The sequence below is a fragment of the Rhinolophus hipposideros genome, assembly GCF_964194185.1.
Source record: "Rhinolophus hipposideros genome assembly, chromosome: 7".
Classification (NCBI taxonomy): domain Eukaryota; kingdom Metazoa; phylum Chordata; class Mammalia; order Chiroptera; family Rhinolophidae; genus Rhinolophus; species Rhinolophus hipposideros.
Window position 1 is genome coordinate 91,547,723 of NC_138053.1, and position 23,313 is coordinate 91,571,035.

At 42.9% G+C, this 23,313-nt stretch overlaps 1 protein-coding gene across 4 annotated transcripts in view; it reads right to left on the reverse strand.

Moving 5' to 3' along the window:
* TRIO (trio Rho guanine nucleotide exchange factor) overlaps positions 1 to 23,313 on the reverse strand; it is a gene marked incomplete at its 5' end in the record, with an annotated part of 321,447 nt that overhangs the window by 91,980 nt on the left and 206,154 nt on the right. For all 4 annotated transcript variants that reach the window (XM_081053954.1, XM_081053955.1, XM_081053957.1 and 1 more), the window contains 11 exons: positions 2,286 to 2,387; positions 4,384 to 4,574; positions 6,518 to 6,629; positions 8,921 to 9,013; positions 11,988 to 12,077; positions 13,171 to 13,240; positions 14,110 to 14,219; positions 14,798 to 14,864; positions 15,675 to 15,790; positions 15,889 to 16,083; positions 21,264 to 21,386. In XM_081053954.1, coding sequence (XP_080910080.1) covers positions 2,286 to 2,387; positions 4,384 to 4,574; positions 6,518 to 6,629; positions 8,921 to 9,013; positions 11,988 to 12,077; positions 13,171 to 13,240; positions 14,110 to 14,219; positions 14,798 to 14,864; positions 15,675 to 15,790; positions 15,889 to 16,083; positions 21,264 to 21,386 — 1,269 coding nt within the window. The remainder of the gene's footprint in view (positions 1 to 2,285; positions 2,388 to 4,383; positions 4,575 to 6,517; positions 6,630 to 8,920; positions 9,014 to 11,987; positions 12,078 to 13,170; positions 13,241 to 14,109; positions 14,220 to 14,797; positions 14,865 to 15,674; positions 15,791 to 15,888; positions 16,084 to 21,263; positions 21,387 to 23,313) is intronic.

Consider the following 23,313-nt stretch of genomic DNA (forward strand, 5'->3'; position numbering starts at 1 on the left):
GTAACAGTTTTTAATTTCCTTACGGACAACATCAACCTCCTATGATATAAGCATAATTCCCTGTAAATGATTAAAACAATTGTCAATGGGATGGTAGATGAGATCATGAAGGGTGGGGAACCCACCATTTTCTCATGTTAGACCTTGTTTTTGAAACTAGAAAGCCAAAGCCCATGTTGGAAAAGGAAATTAAAACCGAGAACTCTCTAAATAAAACGTTATAACTGAAGGATATGTCTTTAATGTTATTTAGGGGTAGAAATGGGGAAATGAAGGATAAACAGAGCTCCTTACTCCCAGGCCAGGATCGGATGCCAGGATAGCCATAAAACTGACTTCTTCTGGGGTAGGAGGCAGGGTGATTAAGGAACAGGGGAATTTGTGCATGAAATAAGTATCTCAAGGTGGAAAATGTGAACTCTACAGATCTACTAGAATTTATGTCTGGCACAAATGTTCAGGAGGTTAAACAAAGAGAAGTATCTGAAGAAGAGCATTTGGCAGAGCTTGGAGACAAAGGAAAACTGTTACTATGGTTCAGAAATAAAGAAAATTCCATGATATAAAGCAAACTGATCATCACATTTATGGAGAGTCATTCTCCTAATAGTCTCAATCTGCTTAAGGAAGGATTTAAAAATAAATTCTCCCTTGCAGACTGTAAAAGTAAAAAAAGGCCATAGATTTGTTTTATAATTTCTAAGCCATCACCATCACTGCCATTACCATCATCACCATCACCACCATCACCACCATCTCCACCGCCTTACCACCAAAAGTGCCATTTTCTTAACCATTATGAACATCTCTACCACCATCTCTACTCTCACCATCATCTCCACCACAGCCACCATTACTACCATCTCCACTGCTACCATCTCCGCCATCCCCATCACCACCAAGCCATCTCTGAAATGAATGAGGACATCATTTCCTTTAGTCTCTCCTTGGGAGTCAGAAAAATGTTACTGAAAATTTCCTAGAAAACTTTCATCTGGCAAAGCCCACAGGAAATCTTATATTTCAATTGCATCATGAGTATTTCATTATGTCCTAAATGAAAGTAATCTATATCTGGCTAAACTATCTGGCACTGTTTCTTAAGCGTACCCTTTGGCATCTGTCAGCACAACTAATCTGGATAAACACTTCATGTAAGTTGGAAGTTTTAAGGTCTTGAGTATACTTTAAAATTTTATGCCTTAGAAAAGTCCAGCTATCAGTGCAATTGTAGGGCTTTATGCCAGTCAGTACTAACAAGAACACACTGGGTTGGTAATCATAAATCCATTGCAAAACAGTCCATCATTTCCATGTGACCTGAGAGGCACAATGTCTTGGGACAGTCAGCAGTCACTAAAGCACAGGCCCGACAGGATTGACAGGTCGCTGCATAACTCCTAGTCGCTGGGAATCCCAGAGAGAGAGTAAAGGAATGTGAGAGACAAAATCGCTGACATGCAAGGTCACACACCAGAGCCCCATTAAGCTTCTGGCTCCTCTCCCAATATTCTACAAATCTTTGTCTACATCTTCCCCCAAACATCCTGAAGTCGATTATGATCCTTCCAGACAGCTCAAGAAGACAGTCCCATCTGTATTTTCTCAAACACAGAAGGAGGGAAGTACATAAGACGCTCTTAGAGCCCTATGTCGTCCCTAGGAGAGGGGAGTATAATCAAAACAGAGTTCAAATCAAGTATTCAAAGATATTTTCCTATATTTACAGATTTTATACCTCAAAGCACCCTTAATGTTTTTGAACATTTTGAATCATAACATTACCTAACCCTGTACCTGATAATTATCCCCCACTTTTCCTCTGCTCTCAAACTAGAAAGCCAAAATGCCTAGGAGACTCTTGTCATGTTCAGCCCTCAAACTGTCAAAGGCCCTCACAATCCCATCACATGCATTTTCCTTTGGAAACCAAAGGTCAAGTGTGCAATGGGTCCATATCTCTTTCCTCCTACACCTCAACCTCCTGCATCTCTTAAGGCATCAACTCATTCTCTTGAAGACTAGAAGAATGGGAGAAGTTTGAAGACCTTGCTCCATTTGATCTTTTAGGAGGCCGGCAGAAGTTTAGCTCGTTACTTCATCACTAGAATACCAAACTGAATTGATTCTATTCTTCTTGTGCTAATCATCAATCCCAAAAGGAGACAAAAGGAACACATAAAATGATATAAAAAATAGTATGGCTCAACAACAGGATGAAAAAGCACACATTTGCTGTGATAAACTTGTCACAGAGCACATCCCCAAGCTTCCGGTGAACGTACCTTAAGGACAATTTTATTATCTGAAGTCGGTGTCCTCCCCACCCACAGTGCAAATTTGCAAGGATCTCCTTCAACATGTTCTGTGACACCCAACTCTGAGGTCTAGGACAAAAAGACAATTATATAATTAGGTGACAGTAAGTAACATGCACAGACCAAGAGAACCATTTCTGGTGACTTGTGGTCATGCTAGGTTGTAACAACATAGTTTGTTTACATTAATAGGTAATCCTCTGAGCTCGTTTTAGCTAAAATGAGGTACTTTGTTCTTCAGCTACACACGATTGGTTTCCCGTCTTTCATTTCCTCCCAGCACCTCGACTGGGGATTCTGAGGTTAGTTAACAAGCAAACCCAGAGGAAGGAAAGCCAACTATCTGAATACCCTGTTATCTGGAAAACCAAGAGCTATTTCCACCTTATAAATACAAAATGGGTCTGTTCTTGCAAAACAGCAGCTGCCTTACATTTTCAGCATTAATGAAGTACCTTCACAAAGGGCAATGGATGTGTGCTCAGTTATTTTCCAATTTGTTTATCAACAGCATTAACTTTTAGTATTTCACCAACGATTTTACGGGCTAAGAGACAGAATTTCTCTCTGTGATATATACAACTATAATGCGCAAACAGGGCAGAGTGTAGATGAAAGCCAGTCTCTTCAGTGCCCCCAGCACAATCAAGTTCACGCCAATGTGTCCTCCCCTCCCCAGCAAAGGAAGTGATTCATAATCTGTACCTCCAGAGGCGGCCTCTGAGGGAACCTTAACTTTTAACAGATAAATTAAGTGAAGATGTATCAGCTTCGAAAACAGACTAGGCTGGTCTCTATGGATAAATTAAAGCCAGCTAGTGAAATTACTCGCCAGCAACGCTGCATTTCTTCTTTCCAGTAAGTATATGATCTAAAATGATGTCAGCAGGGCTGTGATCCAAAAGACAGTCTCAAACAGGATATAAGCCAAAGAAAATGGGATGAAAACCATTAGTTTGGACTTGCAAATTCCAGATTATTATTAAGATGATTTCTACACTTGGTAGTATTTTAGTCCTTTGGGACTTTGATTAGCATATGGATATCATAAAAAAGTAGAACACATAAAGTATAAATTGTCCAAATTCCAAACATCTACCCATATTTATAAGCAATCTTCTGTACCTTGCATAAAGAAACCAAATTCTATCACAGTTTTTTCCTTTCTATGATGGTAATTTTTCCTTAGTTTTGTCCAATCTTCCTCTGCCTGACCCTGCCCAGCAATTTTGTGTTGATAGCCCTCTGAGATCTTGCCCACTGAGGGAAAATGGAAGTACAGTGGACCCAGGGGATGACACCTGCCTGAGACTTTTCTGACAATCCATGTGGTTTTACAGAGACTGGTTGGGCGTGCTATTAGTGAAAAAAAAGTACCAGGCATGTTTCTCTTGCCAGGAAGTACTAAAAAGTTAAATAAGAATCAAATGCCTCACTGTACCTAACCAAGCACTCAAGGGTAGCTGTGTCTAGATGCAGGCATTGTGGATTTTTAAAAACTGTTTGGCTTACGTATTTTTTTTCCTCCAATAATCGTATTTTGCTATTGTAAAAACACATAAATTTATTTTTTCATAAATTTACCTTTAATGAAAAACAAAATCAAACCTCATCATTAAGAGCCCAGGGTGAGCCACCCAGTAAGGCTGCTTAAGTATATTCCCTTGTCAGTGAATGAAAAATTAATTAGAATGATATGAGAACTTGTTAATCATAGTCTGATGTGACCAATTTATGTATTCATAAAGTCTAGTTAAGGCACACGGGAGATAAATGATTTAAATTCACTCACAAAGTGTTTTTGTATCCTGCAGTTAGTCTACGGGATTTAGAAAAAGCAGTGTCCCAAATCTAGGGAAATTCAAACTCATGAGCGCCCTCTAGTGGGCTCAAGGCTGCCAAAGAATTTACCGGAGGAAGATGGAAACATGACGATTTACATTTTCACATTTTAGGATAGTTGGAGAGGTTAAACTGGAGGCAACAAACAGTAACTTTTCTCTACCTACAAAAAGGTTGCAATTGTGTTACCTTTAAACTTACAATTCTGAACACCTATACTTACAAACAATTTGCTTTTATAAAGGTACTTGCTTCTCCCACTGGAATCTTTCACTTCTTTACTAAATACTAAGGACATTTCAAAAAGGAAGAGATGCCGTTCTCGACCCTTTCGAATTAAGGTTTTTGGGTCCCACACTTGGAAGGATTCCTGCAGGATGAGTTCTCCCTGAGACTCAATATTTTCATCGAACCCTACAACATAAAGAAAGGAGGCACAATCAATTTAAAAGAAAAATAAAAGTGATGGACAAGACAGCATTACGACTACTAAAACATTTACAAAACACCCATCCATTAAATCTCAGTTTCCTATTTCCTATCTGGGCCACCCGACTCCAGTCTCCCCAGCACAGACCCTCTGACAAACGCTAATTCTTCCTAAAACACAACTTTGCATACATTTCCCCTTGTTCAGAAACATGCAGCGACTCCTCCTGTCTGTGTTCTGTAAGTTCTGTTTCCTTAAGGGGCATTCTCACCATCTGAGACGCAGGTGCATGCCTGCCTCCCGTCCCCCTTCACTCACAGCGTTCCATCACACCAACCTCTGTCCGCAAGGGTTCACTGACTGACCCCATGTGTCCCGATTCTCTGCCTCCTCAGACTAGAACACCCTTCCCCAACATTCCACAGTAGTCCCAGCCTTTCCTCAGGCCCTGGTCTAGCCTTCCTTCTGGGGGATGGCCTTGGTGAGCCGTCTCTCCTTTGCACACACAAGTCTTCATGCGAATCACTGAGGCTGTGGCCACTGGCTGGCTTGCACTGCTGCTCAGCTCTTCATGGAAGTGGCTCACTGTACAGACTTTAGGCCACCAAGGCACAAAGCAGATACCTGGGCAGGGGCTGCTAGTTATCGCCCAACTTCCACTCTCTCCCTCTCCCCCAATAGCACAAGTTCCCCCCCATGGCCACTCAAACAAGCAGTACCTTTCCCAGCCCCCACCCCCTGCAGTTAGGGGTCGCCAGGTACCCACATGGGCCACGTGGGGTGTCATGTGTACAAGTTCCAGCCCCCCTGCCCCTTTCCCCACTTCTTGCCTGAGGGAACATGAACATGGTCTCTACATATCCTGAACAGAGCGAGCCAGGCAACACACAAGGAGTGGCGAGAAACTAGCTGGAACAGGGCCTGAGTCCTCGATGACATTACGAAGACACCGATGACACTACCAGCTCAGCATTTTACACCAAAGAAAGAAAAAGTGGTTCTGCTTGGCCTGTGATTCTTGGGTCTCTGTTACTACCGTCTTTTCCTGAAAATAAGACCTAGCCCAACAATCGGCTCTAATGCGTCTTTTGGAGCAAAAATTTATATAGGACCTGGTCTTATTTTACTATAAGACCAGGTCTTATCTAACATAAGACGGGGTCTTATATTAATTTTTGCTCCAAAAGATGCATTAGAGCAGATTGTCCAGCTAGGTCTTATTTTCGGGGAAACACGGTAACAGCAGCACCTCTGCCCTAACTAGTGTACTGCTCAATGTTATCAGAGTTACCCATGACAATGACACTCAATATCCCCGGCCGGCATAACCACCCGGGCAGGATGACTTCTTGTAAACATCACTGTGTAACCTGCTAAGAGTTAAGATCTGTAACACAGAAATAGCTTTCTTAAACAGAAGCATTCATAGAAACTGTAATGGTGACCATAATTTTCAGCACATTTATCGGATTCTCTCTTTAATATGTTACCTAACTGCATAAGCAAATATGTGGTCCCTGCCACGTTCAAGGCTCTAGCAAGTGATGCAATGGACACAGAGATGGGGAAGCAACAGCTGCTTTAGGGATTTTATAATCCTGGGGCCTCATCTATCCTTCCTTCCACCATCCACCTAATACGGAGACCAGGTGGCCGAAGGCAGTGACACAAAGTGCTCCTGGGGTGCAGAGTGTGGGGACGAAGTCCTCCAGTTCCAGGACAAGGACAGGCATTTAAAGAGGTAGAAGTATTTCACGTGGTCTTTAAGGGAAACAACAGAAGCAATTCTTTAAAAAAGAAGACATTCACATCTAGACTCTTCACTCCTCACTACACACTAAGCCAGGACTTTCCGGGCAGGGAATCCCTTTACAAACTGTGCCAGCAGGGGGAGCGCGACTGCCCCTTGGGGCATGGGCAGACTTACCTTCCAGCATGCTGAGGTGCATGGCATCGTTGGCTCGTTTGGGCACGCTGAGCATCACCTCCAGGCCGTCTTTAATTTCCCCTTTGCCTTCCTCGCAGCACGTGAGGAGCTCCTGCAGAAGAGTAAGACCATGAACTAGCCAAAGTCTGCGAAACACTCTACCAGCAAGATCTTCGCAGAAATGAGATTGTGAATGAAAATCCATGATTTTCAAGATAAAACAGACTGTGGTCCACGGGGCATCTGTTCTCATAGAACACGAGTTACTGCTTCTTTATCCAATGTATGGGAGGCTTTGTCCTGCTCAACCGGGACATTGCTTCACATCAGAGTAAGCCAGACACAGCTATAGTTTAAGATGAAATTAGTACACGTTAATTATCAAGGCTCGACAATGACAGATAAAAATGTGTAGTTAGCAGAGCAGAGCACAGTCAGCCACTGATTGTATCTGCAGGGTCCAGCTAGTCGTGCTGTGCTTCCCACAGGATGCCAGCCTGAGTCTGAACTCTTTGGTGCCATCAACGCAAGGCCATCTAACGTGGAACTGCCCCAGCCGAGCAGCAGGAAGAGTAACCTGCAGGAATGTCTATGGTGAAATGCTTCTCCTTTGTAAGCACGAGGTGAGCACACCTCAAGGACTGCACTGCATCTCCCCGGGGGTGATCACGTCTCAGATCTCAGAGGAACACCCGTGATTAAGAGATCTATAACAGGGCAGAGCCAGGTTCTGGGGCATCTTCTGCCCAGTGTGCTAGTGACTTTGTCAGTAACAGTTAACTACAGCCTTGTGTGCTCCCAGTATTCAACACAGGGGGACACGACACTGCAGTCAGCTTTGGTCTCACACTGGATGGTTTAGAGCAACTCAGCTGCCCGCAAGCACCTTTACCCACGACCAGACGGTGTTTATCACCTACTCTGAACAGCTTAGCAAACGTGCTCTTCAAATGCAATGTATGGAGACTTAACCTCCCTGGCAGAAAGCATCCCTCGTTAGGGAGGTCAACATAGCTTATTCCTGTTCTTTAGGAGAACCCCTCAGCAGAATCCAGGGAGGTTTGCATATTAAAGAACCGGACTAGATGTGAAGTCACTGAGAAAGCGCTCTTTAGTGGAACCATGGGCTAAAAACAAAATCCTTAGATCCTGAGGACACCAAGAGGCATGCTGCCCTCTCAGCATGGGAAAGCAAAGAGCAAAGGTGACATGCCTAGCCTATGGCTTCTAGTTCATGTTTATAGCAACGACGTATTTCTGCAGGGACGGTCACAGCATCACTTCATGGGACTCTGATACAGACGTCCCGGAGAGCTATGCAAATGGGCAAGTGCCATCTGGTTTCACTTTTATAAAAGAATGTAACCACTTCTGCTTCTAGATTTTTCTTACCAATAAAACGGGTAAGAAAAGTTTCAGGCATTCGTAACTCCATCTTCTGAACTTATTTTATATCTAGAAAAATTACATTACCATCTCCTATTGTGCTAGGACCCAACTGGGGACCCAGTTGGATTCATAAAATACTGTTACGGGGATGAATGGAGGGTCTGCACATGCTAATGCTAAATAACATTCAGCAGCCACAGTAAAGGTAGGCCAAAGACCATCAATCACATCACCTGGAGGTTGTAAATTACCGGACTTGTAGTTAAGAAAAGGTGTAGTAAGTATGTGTACGCATTCTATGATAACTGGCATCACCAATGCTAAGTTTTCTTGACCATTCTATTATTAAGACTAACCGCTATACCATTTTTACAAGTGTGATTTTAATCATAATCATTCATAAAGAAAGCCGTGGTCAGTTTGGCTCAGACACTTGTGGTGTGTATGAGCAATCCCTCCGTAGACTTGCGTGCGAATGAGCTCTGTCAGGGCCAATAGCGTGCCAGCTGCCTGAGTGCGAGTTCTTCCTGGACTCGCTGGGAAACCTGGGCACCAGCCCACGCTGAGTGCAGAGCCGAGCCCAGCGAGCAGGCAGCCAGTGACGGCTCCAGGCATGTCCCTCAGCGTCACCGGCCGGCTCCCAGCCGCCTCCTAGCACGGCTGTGAGGTTAACTCCATATTCACAAAGTGTGCAGCACACAGCATCTGGCCCTCGCAGCCCCACCGCGAGCGAGCGATGCTATAAAATTCCAGGACTGGCGGCTTCTTCTCACTGTCTCACTGTTAGGGACTAGAGTCGGTCAGGGATGTGTCAGTGCAGAATCAAGTAGTATACTCCTATTTACCTGCCGCACTGAGCGATCGGTCCGGGCAATACATGGCCATGAATTAAAAACGAAAAATAATATGCTGGGCGTGATTTTAAAAACTCAGGGTACTTCACATAGAGAAAAAGATCAAAACAGTAATGTACAAATTATAAAACTGTGCAGGCTGAAGATGCTTCATACGTACTTTTAAAAGGAGCTGATACTTCGTTATTCGCTGAACCGGTTTAATAAGGTAGGAAGATATGGAATTGGCTAACCCGTGCCGCTGCTGTATCTCCTGAATTAAAAAAAAAAAAAAAATATATATATATATATATATATATATATATATATATATATATATATATATATACACACACACACATAAGTGAAAACATCACTGGGTAAGTAAGTTAGACAGCACGGACTAAAACTTAGATTTATTTACCTCCACAATAATATACACATATGTCTGTAAATGTAAAGTAGAAATCACTGTTGATTCTTTTAATATGTTTGACGTAATAATAATAAATCTCAGTCAAGTTATCCCTTTGAACAGATGACAGCAGTGCTGACTGTATTACAGGTTCCCCTGCAGAGGTCAGAAAGGCAGTCAGCAACCCCGGGGGCTGTCCCCGCGGCCGGTTCTCAGAGGCCACAGGCATCGAGGACAGGACTCGCCGTGTCCCACCGCAGTTTCGGCCACATGTGCCCGACTCACAGACCGCAGCCCTCCCTACAAGGGCTTCCTTCCTCCCATTGCCAAGCTGTGCACTGTCAAGGCATTCTTCTCTCCGGTGTGCTGTCATTACTCCACTATTGTCCAGCCCAGAATGTTCACACCAACACACTATATTTGCGTTTTCTTAGTTCTAAGCATTCTTCTCAGAAATTTTTTAAAAACCTGTTAACTTCTGATAGTCTGTGCTTCACACTGGAATGAAAAACCACCACATCCTGCTGTTCTCAATCTGCTTGTCACTTTGAATCGGCTGGCCAGGAAAAGGAGACAAGACCATGACTCATGTGACAGCCCTTCCTGTGAGGAGCCGGCTGCAGAGATCGCCCAATGACTTGTTACTCAGGCATCAAGCAGATGAAATTACAAATGTGACAATTCTTCCTCCAGCTTCCAGATCATAAACACAGTTTTTAAAGTTTTTTTTCCCCAATTTGCAACTGTTTAAAAATGTGGCATTTATGATTCAATGATGAGACACGTGTTCATTTAAGGTCACATCTAATTGATTTTCCACATACAGTATAATGCACAGGTCAGTTGAGTTCTGAGCAATGTCAACACACTCGAAACCAACTCCCAAACCAAGACACAGGACATTTCCACCACCACAGAAGGTTCTTTCATACTCCTTTCCAATCAGTCCCCCTACCAACTCCCCCCACGACCCCCACGAGGCAACCCTTGTTCCAGTTTCTATCACCACAGATTAGTTTTGCATAGTCTCGAAGTTCATATAAAAGGAATCATTCAGAACGTGTTTTTGTTGTTTATGTCTAGCTTCCTTCAGCCCACGTGTGGAGATTAATTACCCCTTTACACTACTGAACAGCATTCCATGTGATGACTATGCCACAGTTCATTTGAAAGATGTTGTAATGTCTTTTTAATACACCTGGTTTTAATAACATTTTCAGAACTGCATCTCTGGTATTTCTAAACGCCAATCTCACTATTTCTGTTGCCATACTTAGTACCTCTTATTGCAGGGTTATACTATTCAAAAACGGTTACGAGCCTACAGCAGTCTTCCAAAATACCTGACAAAGGTTTAATCCTGCTGAAATAATCAAGTTCCCCTTTTCTAAAAGGCTGTGAGAATATCAACAAAAATTTCTTCCTTTGTAAGATTTTACTTTGGATGGGAGTGGATAGGGAGTTGGGGTTAAAAGGAGGATCTCACTCACTGGTCAGTGGCTATCAACTGATCACTGCATTTGTAACTCAGTTATTCATGTCCCTAATGTCCTTGCTGTTTCCATTTCTCTCTGGGAGGAATGTCTGTTATTCACCTGTGTGTTATTCACCTGTTATTCACCTTTCTAGGCTGAGCACCTCGGACCAAGCATGGTGAGTTCAATGAGTCCCTGAGTGATGTACAGTAATGCTGCACAATGAAAACTATAGGCGTGCCATTTGTGAAATCTCTAAATCAGACAAGCATGATCTCCTGTGAACTTAAAGATGTTTTAGGGCAAAGGGTTTTTTAAGTGGCTCTGTTTTGAAACATTAGATGTGCCACATGCTCTCAACTCAATGCTTGGGCCTTAAATAATTCTAACTATGCAGGCAGCCACACAATGCTGGTTTCTTCTAGTGGTAAAGACCTGGCTTCGTGTAAAATATTGAAAAAAAGAAGAAAAAGGCCGCACTGGGCTAGGAGCAGACTTTCTATTCACAAAGGCAGTGCTGTGAAATTACTGGGTCGTAATACCAGGTCGTAAGATCAGCCCAGCTGCAGGTGGGGTTTCACCTCAAAGACAGATGCTAAAATTTATTCTGACTTCCCAGACTTTCAGAGGAGGGCAGATTATCACACTTGGCCATGCACAAACATAAAGACAGAAATAGATAATATAATCACAGCCTTATGTATCAAATTTTATATAACAATCAAAAGTACCTTATCTTTTAATCAGCATGTATCTGGTACACATTTGACTACATTCTGGACACCTTAAAAAGCATCTGTATTTATATCATGAGGCTCCATTCCTTTTTTTGTATTGAATAACCTCCCTGCAGTATCTTTCAAAAACAGATGACCTATATCTATGTTTACACCAATGAGAACATAATTAATGAACTTCCCAACGTAACTATTTGTTATACTGCTATTTGTAAAATTTTGCTGGTAGGCCACTTTTGGAAAATAATATCATGAAATTGAAATGGGAAAAATAAATGATTAAAAAAGATTCAAAATTATTTTTGCTTTGGGGGGGAAACTTAGTTTAATAATTTATATCTTCTGTACATAATATAACATGTAACAATTTATGATTATATGAAAATAGTAAGTAACACAAGTGCATATTAAAATCTGAATTTGTTACAGATATAGAGCTTGCTGTACTTGAGAAGGACCTTGTAAAAACAGAAGAAAATATAAAAATATTCCTTGAGACAGATAAAAATGAAAACAAAATATTGGATTATAAATTAGGTAAAAGTTTGAGTAATGCTGCATTTTATGTATACCAAACCAGCCTGGGAAAGTTCACAGCTTCCTCAGTAATCTATTACTTACATCAAAGTAGGATCCTGCGTGCTCTAGTATCAGCTGAGTAGAATCGGGCTTATTTTTGCAGTAAGTGACATACATCTGAAACTTGTCTGCCTATAAACAACAACAAAATTAGAATATCTCTTTCAAATGGCAGTAAGTCAACATATGATCAACTTTTATGTAGAAAAGCAGCTATGTGGATAAAGGTAATTTAAGCCCCAAATTAAAGAAATTGTATTTTATAAAGAAATGTATTAAAATAAAAAGCTTCCCCTGACCAAGCAAGCTAGGGCTGGGCACGTCCTTTCTCTTCCCCCACAAAGGTGTGTGCAACGCTGGCAGGAGCTCAGACGGCCATCATCCCCTGGTCACTTGTCTGTCTTCCCTCCCAACTGGACGGTCTCCCCACAACCCCCAGGGCAGGGCTGGATACTCTTATTTATCTGAATCCCCAAGATGCACAGAGATCTGATACACTACATGGTCTATTTCAAACCATTGCTACTGACAATAAAAAGCTCAGTCTGCATTAATAACTGGCTGGAGAATATACCGTATTTTGTCGTGTATAATGTGCATCTGTGCTTTTGGCTCAAACTTTCAGGGGGAAAAAATCTTTCGTTTTAATTTTTTAATTCAAATTTTTATTTGTTTACATTTAGGTACTTTTTTTGTATTATAAAGGAATTTTAGCATTTATTTTTTAACATATTATGGTACAAGAAATTTTATGTAATAAATAATTACAAAACACAAGAACAGATAAAAGGTAGAAGAAATTTTGTGTATGTTAACAAATTTATGGTATTTACGCATCATGGAAGGCCCAGAACTCTTCATCATTGCAAGTTCATCCTAAGTTCAACAAAACCGATTATCGTATTCCAGGGTATTATTTTGCATACGGATATCGTTATTGATTTCTAGAGTTACACTTTTAACTCATAAACATAAATAAAAGAATTAAAAACATTCATTTCGATACGGAATTAGTACTACCCATGTATAACGTGCACTTTTATTTTTCCCTCACAAACTTGGGCAAAAAAGTGTGCATTATACGGCAAAATACGGTAATTCTTTGAGACAAAGTCTGAGATAACAGGAGAAGATGGTGACATAAAAGAAGTGAACAATATTCCTTCTAACTTCCTTCAGAGCCAGCAAATAATTGTGAGAGAACAATGAGCTGAGGTTTCTTTACCCAAGTAACAAAGCAGTGTCCCACGTCCTCTGGCAACTGTTCATATTTTTCCAGCTCTTTTAGAAATATGCTGCAGAGAATAAAAACGTTATCATATTATTATGGTGCTTTAAAACATTTCACTAGTTTTTTAGTAGACATATATGTCAGAAATTAGACCAAGCATACCACGAGTTCAGGCAGTGCCTGAATTTCAACACTTTAAAAAAAAAAAAAATCTGTGACCTCTAGATTTTAAGATGTAACAAAATACGCAGCTGTTAATTAGAGTAAGTTAGTAAGCCTTTCAAACAGCTAACCAGTTAAGCCTTGGAAGGTAAGTACTCAATCGGAAGAACCCATTTAGATATTAGTGACTTTTGTTGGGGTACGGGCAGGGGAGTGAGGAGGACCCCACTAGCTCTGGCCCTACATCGTTTGCTGGGCCACACAGACTCTACCTGAAGGAGCTTCTGCTGCTTTAAAAAAAAAAAAATCTTAAAATTAAAACCGTGTGCCTCCTGTGGCCAACGGAAAGTGTGTTTCATTTTGGTCAGACTATAAATCTGTTCCATCCTCAGCTCCTCTTATCGGAAAAGACCAAACGTAAGCAACTCATGGAAACCTCTTCTTTCTTTTAACCCTAAGAATTTATGCAGCAGCTGATGACACAGCTTGAGAGAAGTCAGGGTTCTCAGAGAAACAGTTTTCACAGTTTTCCTAATCTTATTTCTATGGAAAGTGAGCACAAATATAAAGCCGAGTCTGTATTAAAATAGTCTCTAGACTGTCAGTCTTTCTGAAGAAAGTCCGACAGGCTTTATGCAAATTTCAACATCACTGAAATCTACGAATCACTTCATTCAATCGGAAACCTTCATTTCTCGTTAGAAACTTCAGCCCAGTACCTGATTTCAAGAGTCAGTAGCTACACACCTACCCAAAGGTAAAGCCACTCACTTGTTATGAAACTCGTAGATTTCCTGCATGTTCCCGAAGATGATGAGCTCCTTGTTCACAATGCCAGGTGGAATCTCCTCCACCCCGCTGGTCATTTCCCACAGGTAGGTCTGCCGGGAGGGACACACGGATTAGACCAAACTTTCAAGAAACGGGTATTTCTGACCTCTGTAAATACGTACCCAGAGCTCATGTGTACCTGAAAATATATCTTAAGAATGGAACCTTTTACAGAATGATGTGAAAAACTTCCAAATAAAAACACCTCCTCAGTTGCTGTACTACTTGAGAACAGTTCCCACTTTTCAGCTCTAAACGTATTCCTCACTCAGAACTTTAGAATTAACCTACTCCACCAGACACGTCACATATTCACAAAGCTACTATCAGTTCCCATCATGATCACGAGGCACATTTCTCTGACGCCGTAAAATTTTAGGTGAGAACGTCAGCCAGACCATCATGTGATAAATGGGGTTGAGAGGATGAGTGCTGCATCACCCCCGTAATGGGCAGAAAACAAGCGTAGAACTTCACGGAAGTGTGGAAACATGAAACTGGCTGCTGAAGCACACTTTCAATCTCAAAACAACAACAAAAAGTGTAATCATTGTAAGAATTACTGATAGGTAACAATAAATACAAGATTATACTCAACCTAAATAAACAAGCAAAAAAACTTACTTACATCCATACACTCCCGGAGGTCTCTGACGTAGGCCTTTTCAGTTTGAATCAGCTCAGCCATGATGAACCTGAAACAGAGGAAGGCAGCGCAGTTGAGCTCCCAATCAGGACACAGGCTTATTTAACTAAACCTACTTTTATGGTTTATGAAATATCAGGTGGTTTGAAAAGCATTAGTCCGTAACGCGTTTTGGAGAACTCAACCAAGAACAGATAGAACGACAGTAGCATCCAGCCATCAACTGAAAAGAAAAAACAACTTGGAAAGAACTGTATTGAGATACCTGAGATCAGGGCTTCCCAATCAGCACTACGACACTGGGGGCGGAAAACGGTCTGCTGGGCGCTGTCCTGTCCCTTGTAGGACGTGCAGCAGCTTCCCTGGCCTCCCCCATCCTCATTGGATGCCAGCAGCACTCCCCTGTCCCCACTGTGACAATCAAACACGTCTCTACACATTGCCAGTGTCTGCCAGGGGACAAAACTGCCCCTGGCTGGGAATCCCTGGCTTAGACAATCTTGTGTCTTTATTAATATCTAGTATAGTTTACTGACAACTTTTAATCACTGCCACTTGTGTTCGTCATTCCTTCTCTTCAATATTACTACTCTTGACCTATTGGTAAGAAATGACACAACAATTTGTCAGCCCCATACAGTGGGCGCATGGGGAATAAAAAACAGGACACTGTTTCTGAATTAGGTGATAAGGGAACAGTGGACACAGTGGACTTGGAACTGCAAAAACCAAGCACATTCCGAGTGACAAGAGGCAGTCATGCCATGTGGCTTCAGGGCACACACAGAAGCATGGCTGTCTAAGTGACATCTTCTTCACTTTTTCAACGCATCTGGCAGGTTCTTAAAGACTGGCTTACTCTTTCCTGCGGGCAGATTTCCGTTTTTCTTCATTAAGTTCGTGAGCGGCATCACGCAGCTTCACCTCGGACCCCGGGATGCTGGCTGGGATGATATCCAGCTGCAGACTTTTACTCTGTGGGAGAAGAGAGTCATGGAGCGCAGGGAACTGAATCAACACACAGGACACGAGGAAGAACACAGTTTGTGCTCAGTTTGCACAAAGCAATTTACCGATTTGTTGGAATCTGAAGAAATCCCCAGGGCTTTCTCCAAAGAGGTCCTATACTTCTCCATCCGCAGAGAGAAATCTCTGTACCTCTTATCCACGGCGGTGACACATTTTTTTATCTCTGCCGCATGGGCATGCCCCTTCTCACAAAAGCCATCAGCCAGCTGTATCAATAGCTTCACTCTCTCTTTGGTTTGCTGCAAAAACCAAAACACAACAAAACAGAAAAGTATTGTGAAGCAAATTAACTCAACTGCCAGAAACCAGAAACAGTGGCAACTTGCCGATAACCCAGCTCTGAACTGAAGAAAACTGCTGTCAGTTCCGATCATAGTCACGAGGCATATTTCTCTGAAGCTGCTGTAAAATTCTAGGCGAGAATGTCAGCCAGGCTAACGTCAGACTAAAGCCAAGTCCATCCAGTTCAATGCCCTGATCTGATCCTACACTAGCATCTTTCCTCAGCTTTCCCACAATGGATGGCATTCTGAGGACCTCAAATAAAAAATAAAAATAACAAAGCTAGATAGACTTTCTTTCAATGGAATCTTCATCTCGAAGAGGCTCAGCAAAATCTGTAGGTGCGTAACTGAGCGTTCAGTCAGGCTGTCCCCTCCACAGTTCTCTGACTGTCCTTTGCATGTGTATGTACTACTGGTCACACAGACACTTCCCTGCTTTATGCACATTTATTCTATGTGCCCAGGAAGACGGGCAGCAGCCATCTGAGGTCTGGGTGTTCCGTGGCTCTCCCCATGGCAGGGACTTGACAAATCCCTGATGGAGGTCCTCTACGTCACTGGTTCGTGTCTTTTGAACTCACAGGAAATATGGAGGAAAGTCGCTAGTCAGGAAATTATCTCCGTAAAGGTATTTTAAATTTTGTTCCGTTTTAGAACTCTCCCTTTAGAAAAAAAGGGTTACTTCATTGTATAAGTACATAGAAAAGACCTTTTATTATGTTAGGCATAACATTCTTACTTTTTATAAAGTCAAGGATCACCATAAAACATTGGTTCTATATACTATAAGGCAGTAACTTCACTCAACGCTGATTTTTCAACAGATCTTCAGTCACATCCATTTCATTTATTCTCATTACTGGGCTTCCTTCAATATTCCCACTGGCATTTTAAATGAGTACAGTTCCTCTTCTGCTATGGAACCTGCTTTTCTCAGGTAAGCTTTAACTAGAAAATCTTTATGACTAACATTCAGGAAGTTGACTTTAAAAATCCCCAAAAGGAAGGTCAGAGTTCAAAACCTGGATAAATTATCCTAGTTTGTACAATAAAAGTTTGGAACCAGAACTCAGCAGGCAACCTGTAAAGCCAGCTGTAAAGACCCACAGACTCTCCAGGAACCGGCAACCCAGCCGAGCCCCAGCCGAGCACCCAGGGTCCCCTGGCTGGCGTGCCCACTCCGGGCAGACTCTTGCTTTTGGTTCTGGGCCCGGGTACCCCTACTGCCTGCCACACTTTCCCTGGATGTCTCCATGGTTTCTTTACATCTTTGCTCAACCAAAGGCCATCTTCTCAATGTGTCCTCCCCTGACTCCTTTAAAATTGCACCTTGCCTCCCTGCCCCAACCACCCTTCTCTGTCAGATCTATTGTTTTCGACGGCACACATTACCTTCAAACAAGGACGTAATGGCTGTACCACAGCTAATGTCCGTCTCGCTCCTATTAGAAGGGACCGGCACAGGCCAGAGACAATTGTTTTGCTTCCTAATATCTCATGCACCTTCCATGTGCCGGGCACATAGTGGACATTCACCAAATATTTATTGAGAAAATAAATTAACATTCGGTTCTCTACGCAAGTGTGTATATGCCTGTAACTCTAACGGGCATGGTAGTTACTTTTAACAGGCATGAATAAATAGGCTTCAAAAATCATAGGAAAACAGAACTCAAGGAACATTAATGTCTCTGTGAAAAAAATCAATACTGTAAATTCTATAAAAGCTGTTTATTGGAAAAAGTCAGCCAAACAAAATACTCTGAGTTTGTAGGGCCTCCATTTTATGGGAAAATGAACTCAGGTAGAGTGAACTACAAGGGAAATATCTGTTAAACAAACCTCTGACTGTTCCTCAGCATGAGACTTTTCTGCAGATGGTAAGACAAGCCTAATTATAAACCAGGGAAACAAAGAGGTTCAGCTCTGGAAGCATAAATTCCAAAAGGCATTAACTTAGGAATATTGCTACATTTTAATATCAAAGAGAATTACTATGACCAATGTAGGATTTTGAAAAACTAGGTTGCCTACAAGAGGTTTCACTGCTATGTGTCAAGGAGATTCACCTGCTAAAAAGCACAGGAAAGTGATGCTGTACCACCATTTAAGCACTTCTCTGTCACGGATGCCATCAGTAGAGGGTACTGCAAACTATGTATAGCTCCTAAGGAGTTAAGAAACCTATTTCGTGTTTTAAGTGCTGGGGACATACATAGAAGTGAAGATAAAAAAGACAATGCAGCTTGCCTACATTAAAACAGAAAACAAAACAACAAAAAACCAGCAAGAAACTACAGGAAGATTTCTGTGTACGTCTAATTCACATCACAAAACAGACCAGCTGCCAGCACGGTTAACACCGACAGGCTGCTCCTAATTGTATGAAACTAGATGTCCCCCAGAGGGTTCCTGCAGGCACAGCCTGGTGCACTGGCAATTCTTCCACGTGTAAACTTCATTCAAACCACATATGCTCATCAGAGAGCTAAGGGCTTCTGGGAGAGGTCTGCCTGAGCCTCTCTATCAGTGACGGCACCCTCCCCTCCCCCGTGGCGATCTTCTTTCTCATGACTTAACATGTATATGTGCAGATATTTACCCATTTATCATGTCGTTGCCTGTTTCTCTAAGGAGAACACATGCTCCTGAGCCCAGCACCCAGAGTAGTTCCTGGTACATAGGAGGGGCTCACGAGTAATTATAGAATGAATGAATAAATGAATGGTGTGATCAAGCATAAGTACAATGAATCTGCTAATCCGTGAGTATATTTTTATTTTAATTGGTATTTTTAAAATGCACTGAGCTGCAAATGAGTCAGTTAAGTCTTAGTGACAAAGGGCTTAATTTCCATTAACACTAAGAATGTCACAGTACTAACTCCTCCAACAATTGGATTGGAAAACTGTCCTGTCAGAGTGAAGGATTCTTTACATAAAAAATAAAAATAGTTTCTTAGAAGACGGTAAGAGGGTGACAGAAGGTAAAAAAGAAAGGAGCCCAGTTTCAACAGGAGAAACTAAATGACATATTCAAGCACCAAAGCAGGTGCTTTCTGATGGAAAGAAAGGCAGCCAGAAACCAAAGAAAAAAAGGTGCTCAGAAAAAAAGTGAGAGATGTCCTTTCAAAATCTACCGGTTCCTCTTACCAAACTGAATCAACATACCCAATGATAGAAACAGCTCTATATATTTGGGAAACTGAAAGGTCAGATGTCACCTCCGCTTTAGTTGTTTTTAAAAAAATCAAAGGTAAAAAACAAAATGCCTGTTAGTGCTCATGCTTCCAATAATCATACTCCAAATTTGAGGAAAAGGGATATTTGGGAATAATGGAAAAATCCTTTCGTGCACACTCCACGGGTGGAACGAAGCTGCCTGCCGTGCGCCTCACTCCAGACAGTGACATCCACATGAGGGGCCTGTGCACAGCGCCCCCTGGAGGTGTGCCGTGGACAGGCTGCCCGGCCAGGAGAAGGCACATGACTGGATCTTCAGTCAGGGAAAAGGAGCAAATCTTAAAGCTACCTCTGAGTGCTGTCTGAAGGGTTTTCCTCACCCCTCTATCATCAAAGGATATTCAAAGAAACCAATATAGATCATGTCATGCACATAATAGCTATAATTTGTTATCCAAATATTAACAAAGAGGAGAATTACACAGTTAAAGGTGAGCTGTGTGGAGAGGAAGGAAAAGCCGCAACCCTTACCTGCAGAGCAGGACCGGCCACTCCCCTCCGCCTAGTGGGTGCCGTCCTCTGGGCACTCATGGTCCCCCCATCATGGTACGGCTGTCACTGCCTGCTTGCCCCGGTCAGCCCTCCCCCACATGCTCACGATGCCACCAAGTGCCAGGTGCCCACCGAGCCCCACAGCAGTCAGTCTGTCTGGAGCCCCACCACACTATATGCTCCTCCCGAATGAGACCAGGGGTTCCCAGCGCCCAGCACCCTGAGGCTGAGTGGAAGGAAATAACTTAGAACTTGAGGATGGGGGCAGGAGCAGAGTGTGGGGAAGAACAACAGGAGGAGTCAGCAATCGTTACAGAAAAACATAAAAAAGTACAAATAAACCTAACACAAAGTTATCTTCACTCTAAATGCTCTAAAATTTTCTCTTGGATATATTTTCAAAGACAGATTAAGGGTCATACACACACACAAAGTCAATCTTTTTACTTTATCGGAACGCTCCTTTTAACCAAAAACATCTCTGGCTTGATCATTTATTTTCTACTCCTAAATTTGAATTTATTCTTCAGCTTTTCCTAAAAACTCAAATCTATCATCAAAAACAGAGGCACTTTTGTAGAAGAATGTATATTCAAAAACTTTCAGCAACAGAAACTTTGAGAAGGGAACTCTAATCGAGTCTCAAAATTGTTTTGAGGTAAAAGAAGGAATTAGCCTCTGCAGGAATATACTTTAATTAGGAAACCATTCATGCCAATGTATGGATTCTTATGTTTGCCTAAAATGTAATATTTACTCACATATATTACACACTCCATAAAGATGTATTTAATTCTATCTTGATTTTCAGGAAAACTCTGAAAATGCCTCCAGTTTTATAAACTTGTGAACAACCACTACCAGCACTGACATAAAACTCTGCCAACTATAACACACAGACAGCTTTGTGGCTGGACTGAACGGAGGCCTGCGATGTAACAATTTTCACTGACTAAAGACAAGGGGAGAAAACACCCACAGAATATGCCCAAGTCAGGTTGGCAACAGCAAACAGTGCTTCATAAAAATAGCAAGTACTCAGAAAATACCTCAGAAAAGAAAACAAAAAGAAAAAATAGGAGAATAATGAGAAGGACAAAAGAGGAAAAAAAGGAGAGATGGGAAGTATTTGCAGAAGTCAGAAGAACAAAAGTGAACAGAACAACGACTAGAAAACTGAGGGGCACGCGTAGAAGGCAGTAAGATAGGTCAGAAAATTAATGTGTAACAACCCATTGGGGTCACCATTTCTCCCGTTTCATATAGTATTTCCTAAGTGATACTTTTGAGAACCACCTTATTTGCCCAGAGTACCGTGTTCTAGGTTATTTTGGAAAAACCCATGCAGACAGATAGCTGTGCAGGCCACTAGTCAGAAGACCACTGCCGATGTGAACGCACCTTCGCGGTGATCTGAAACTCCTCGTGTTCCTTCAGGAGCTCCTGTGTGTGCTGTATACTCGAACCCGTGGAGGTGTGTGTGGACAGGTAGAACTCCCCATTGTCATGGATCCATTCCAGAGCCTAGAGAGGGAAGGAATGAAAACTGTTCACAGAGGAACGGAACATCCGCGAAGGAGGTCCAAACTCCTTAGTGCCTCGTTTAAGGGTGAAATCACCAGTCAAAGCCGGCCCCCATCAACAAGTTCTCCCTCAAAGAGAGACACGTTTCTGAAATAAGTAACATTAATTCTGAAATTTTAAAAAAGCCTGATGTTATAGGAAGTTGTTAACTGTGTCACTTATGTAACAATAAAAAGGTCAAGAGTTTCTTATAACCATGAAGCTCAAGTCACACTAAAAGTACAAAAGCAATCACAACTACGACTCTTTGTCAAGAATCCTGAGAAAGTGTGGGTGGAGGGGTGGTCCCAGAACCTCACGTTGTTAAATGCTTCCCATCTCACGTCATGGGAACTTTAGAACCTTACTGCAATGTTGTAGCCACAAAAAGAGAAAGAACGCCGAGATGAATTCCTAGCTTTCCAAAGTACAATTTGAGGCCTTTTCTTCTGTTCCTGCGTCCCGTGAGTTCCCAGATGTGCACGCCTGCCACTTGCTTCCGGGGGCTCCTGCCCTGGACCATGCGCACTGCACACAAATAAGCTGCAGAGGACGTGGCTTAACACTTCCATTGGGGGAGAGAGACGACTGCCCACGCCTGGAGAGAACGGGGCCAGCGGCTCAGGTTGCGATACAACGACAGCTCTAACGAGTCTACCTTAGGGTTTTAGACGGAAGCCAATTGTTTCCTCTATTTTCATATATCTGAAATGAAGTCAGACTTATTTAAATATACACATCTGAAAAAGCAATGCTGTGGAAGAGAAGCATAAATAAGCAGAAGCTTTTATATTTGCCCTTCATAATCTCTACGTCATCCACCAATTTGCTGGTGTTGGAACAGAACCCCGCCGTCTCTACTGGACACTTCACAGCATTTACAGCGTTTTAGAAGAAAAACTGAAAAGAAAACCAAGGCTCAGATTGCTTACCATACAGCTTACTGGCTGGGAATCTACTGTTGTCTTGCCTGGGCCTGGCTATCCCACCCGGGAAACAATGTTAACTCTGACTCTGAATCCGGGCAGAAAGCCCATTTACTCAAAGGTCGTGGATTTGTCCACTCTCGTAGCCAAAGGACCCCAAGAGCCTACCATGGAGTCAGGTGCTGGGAGAGGCACCAGGGAATGAGCGCTTTGGCCCCACCCCTGCAGACCGGGAAGGAGGAGAGAGATGAAGAAAGATACACAAAAGACAAGTGAGAGAGTGGGGAGGCCTTGCTTAGTGGGGCGTCTGCGGGGGAGGTATCTAAGCCGGGGCTGCAGGTGAGAAGGGATGGGCTCAGGAGGCATGGGGGGAGCTCACAGGAGAGATGGGAGGTGAAGCCGTGGAGGGCAGGAGGGCCTTGGAGGTCCCAGGGGACCTTGACTTTTGTCTGGAACATAACAGGGCTGCTGTGTGCAAAGGGATGGGAGCGAGTGAAAGGAGCAACACAGGCCAGCAAGCTGGTTCAGGTTTAGACAAAGTGGGGTGTATCGGGCGTGACGGCTCTGGACGAGAAGGGAGGAGGGCAGGTCTGACACATGCGGGACCCATGAAGGGATGAAGGTGGGAAGGTGAGGGGAGGACAGGATTCAGGAACCACACACCCGGTGAGATGAGGGGGACATGGAGGACAGTTCTGCCCTCAGGGGCCAAAGTGGAGCCACGGCAAGGAGGTGGCCGGGCTCATCAGCCTGAAGACCGGAAACGGAGGTCAGGGCTGGGAGAGAGCAACAGAGAAGATAAAAGGCAGGAAAAGAAGCAAGAACAAGCCCCAACTGAGCCCTGGAGGAAGGCGACTCTCAGAGGCAGAGATAAGCAAGAGGGGCCAGCAGAGAGACTGGGGGGCAGCGGAGCATGGGACTCGCCCCCGGGCCCCAGGGCTGGAAGTCATCTCTGCCCTCCC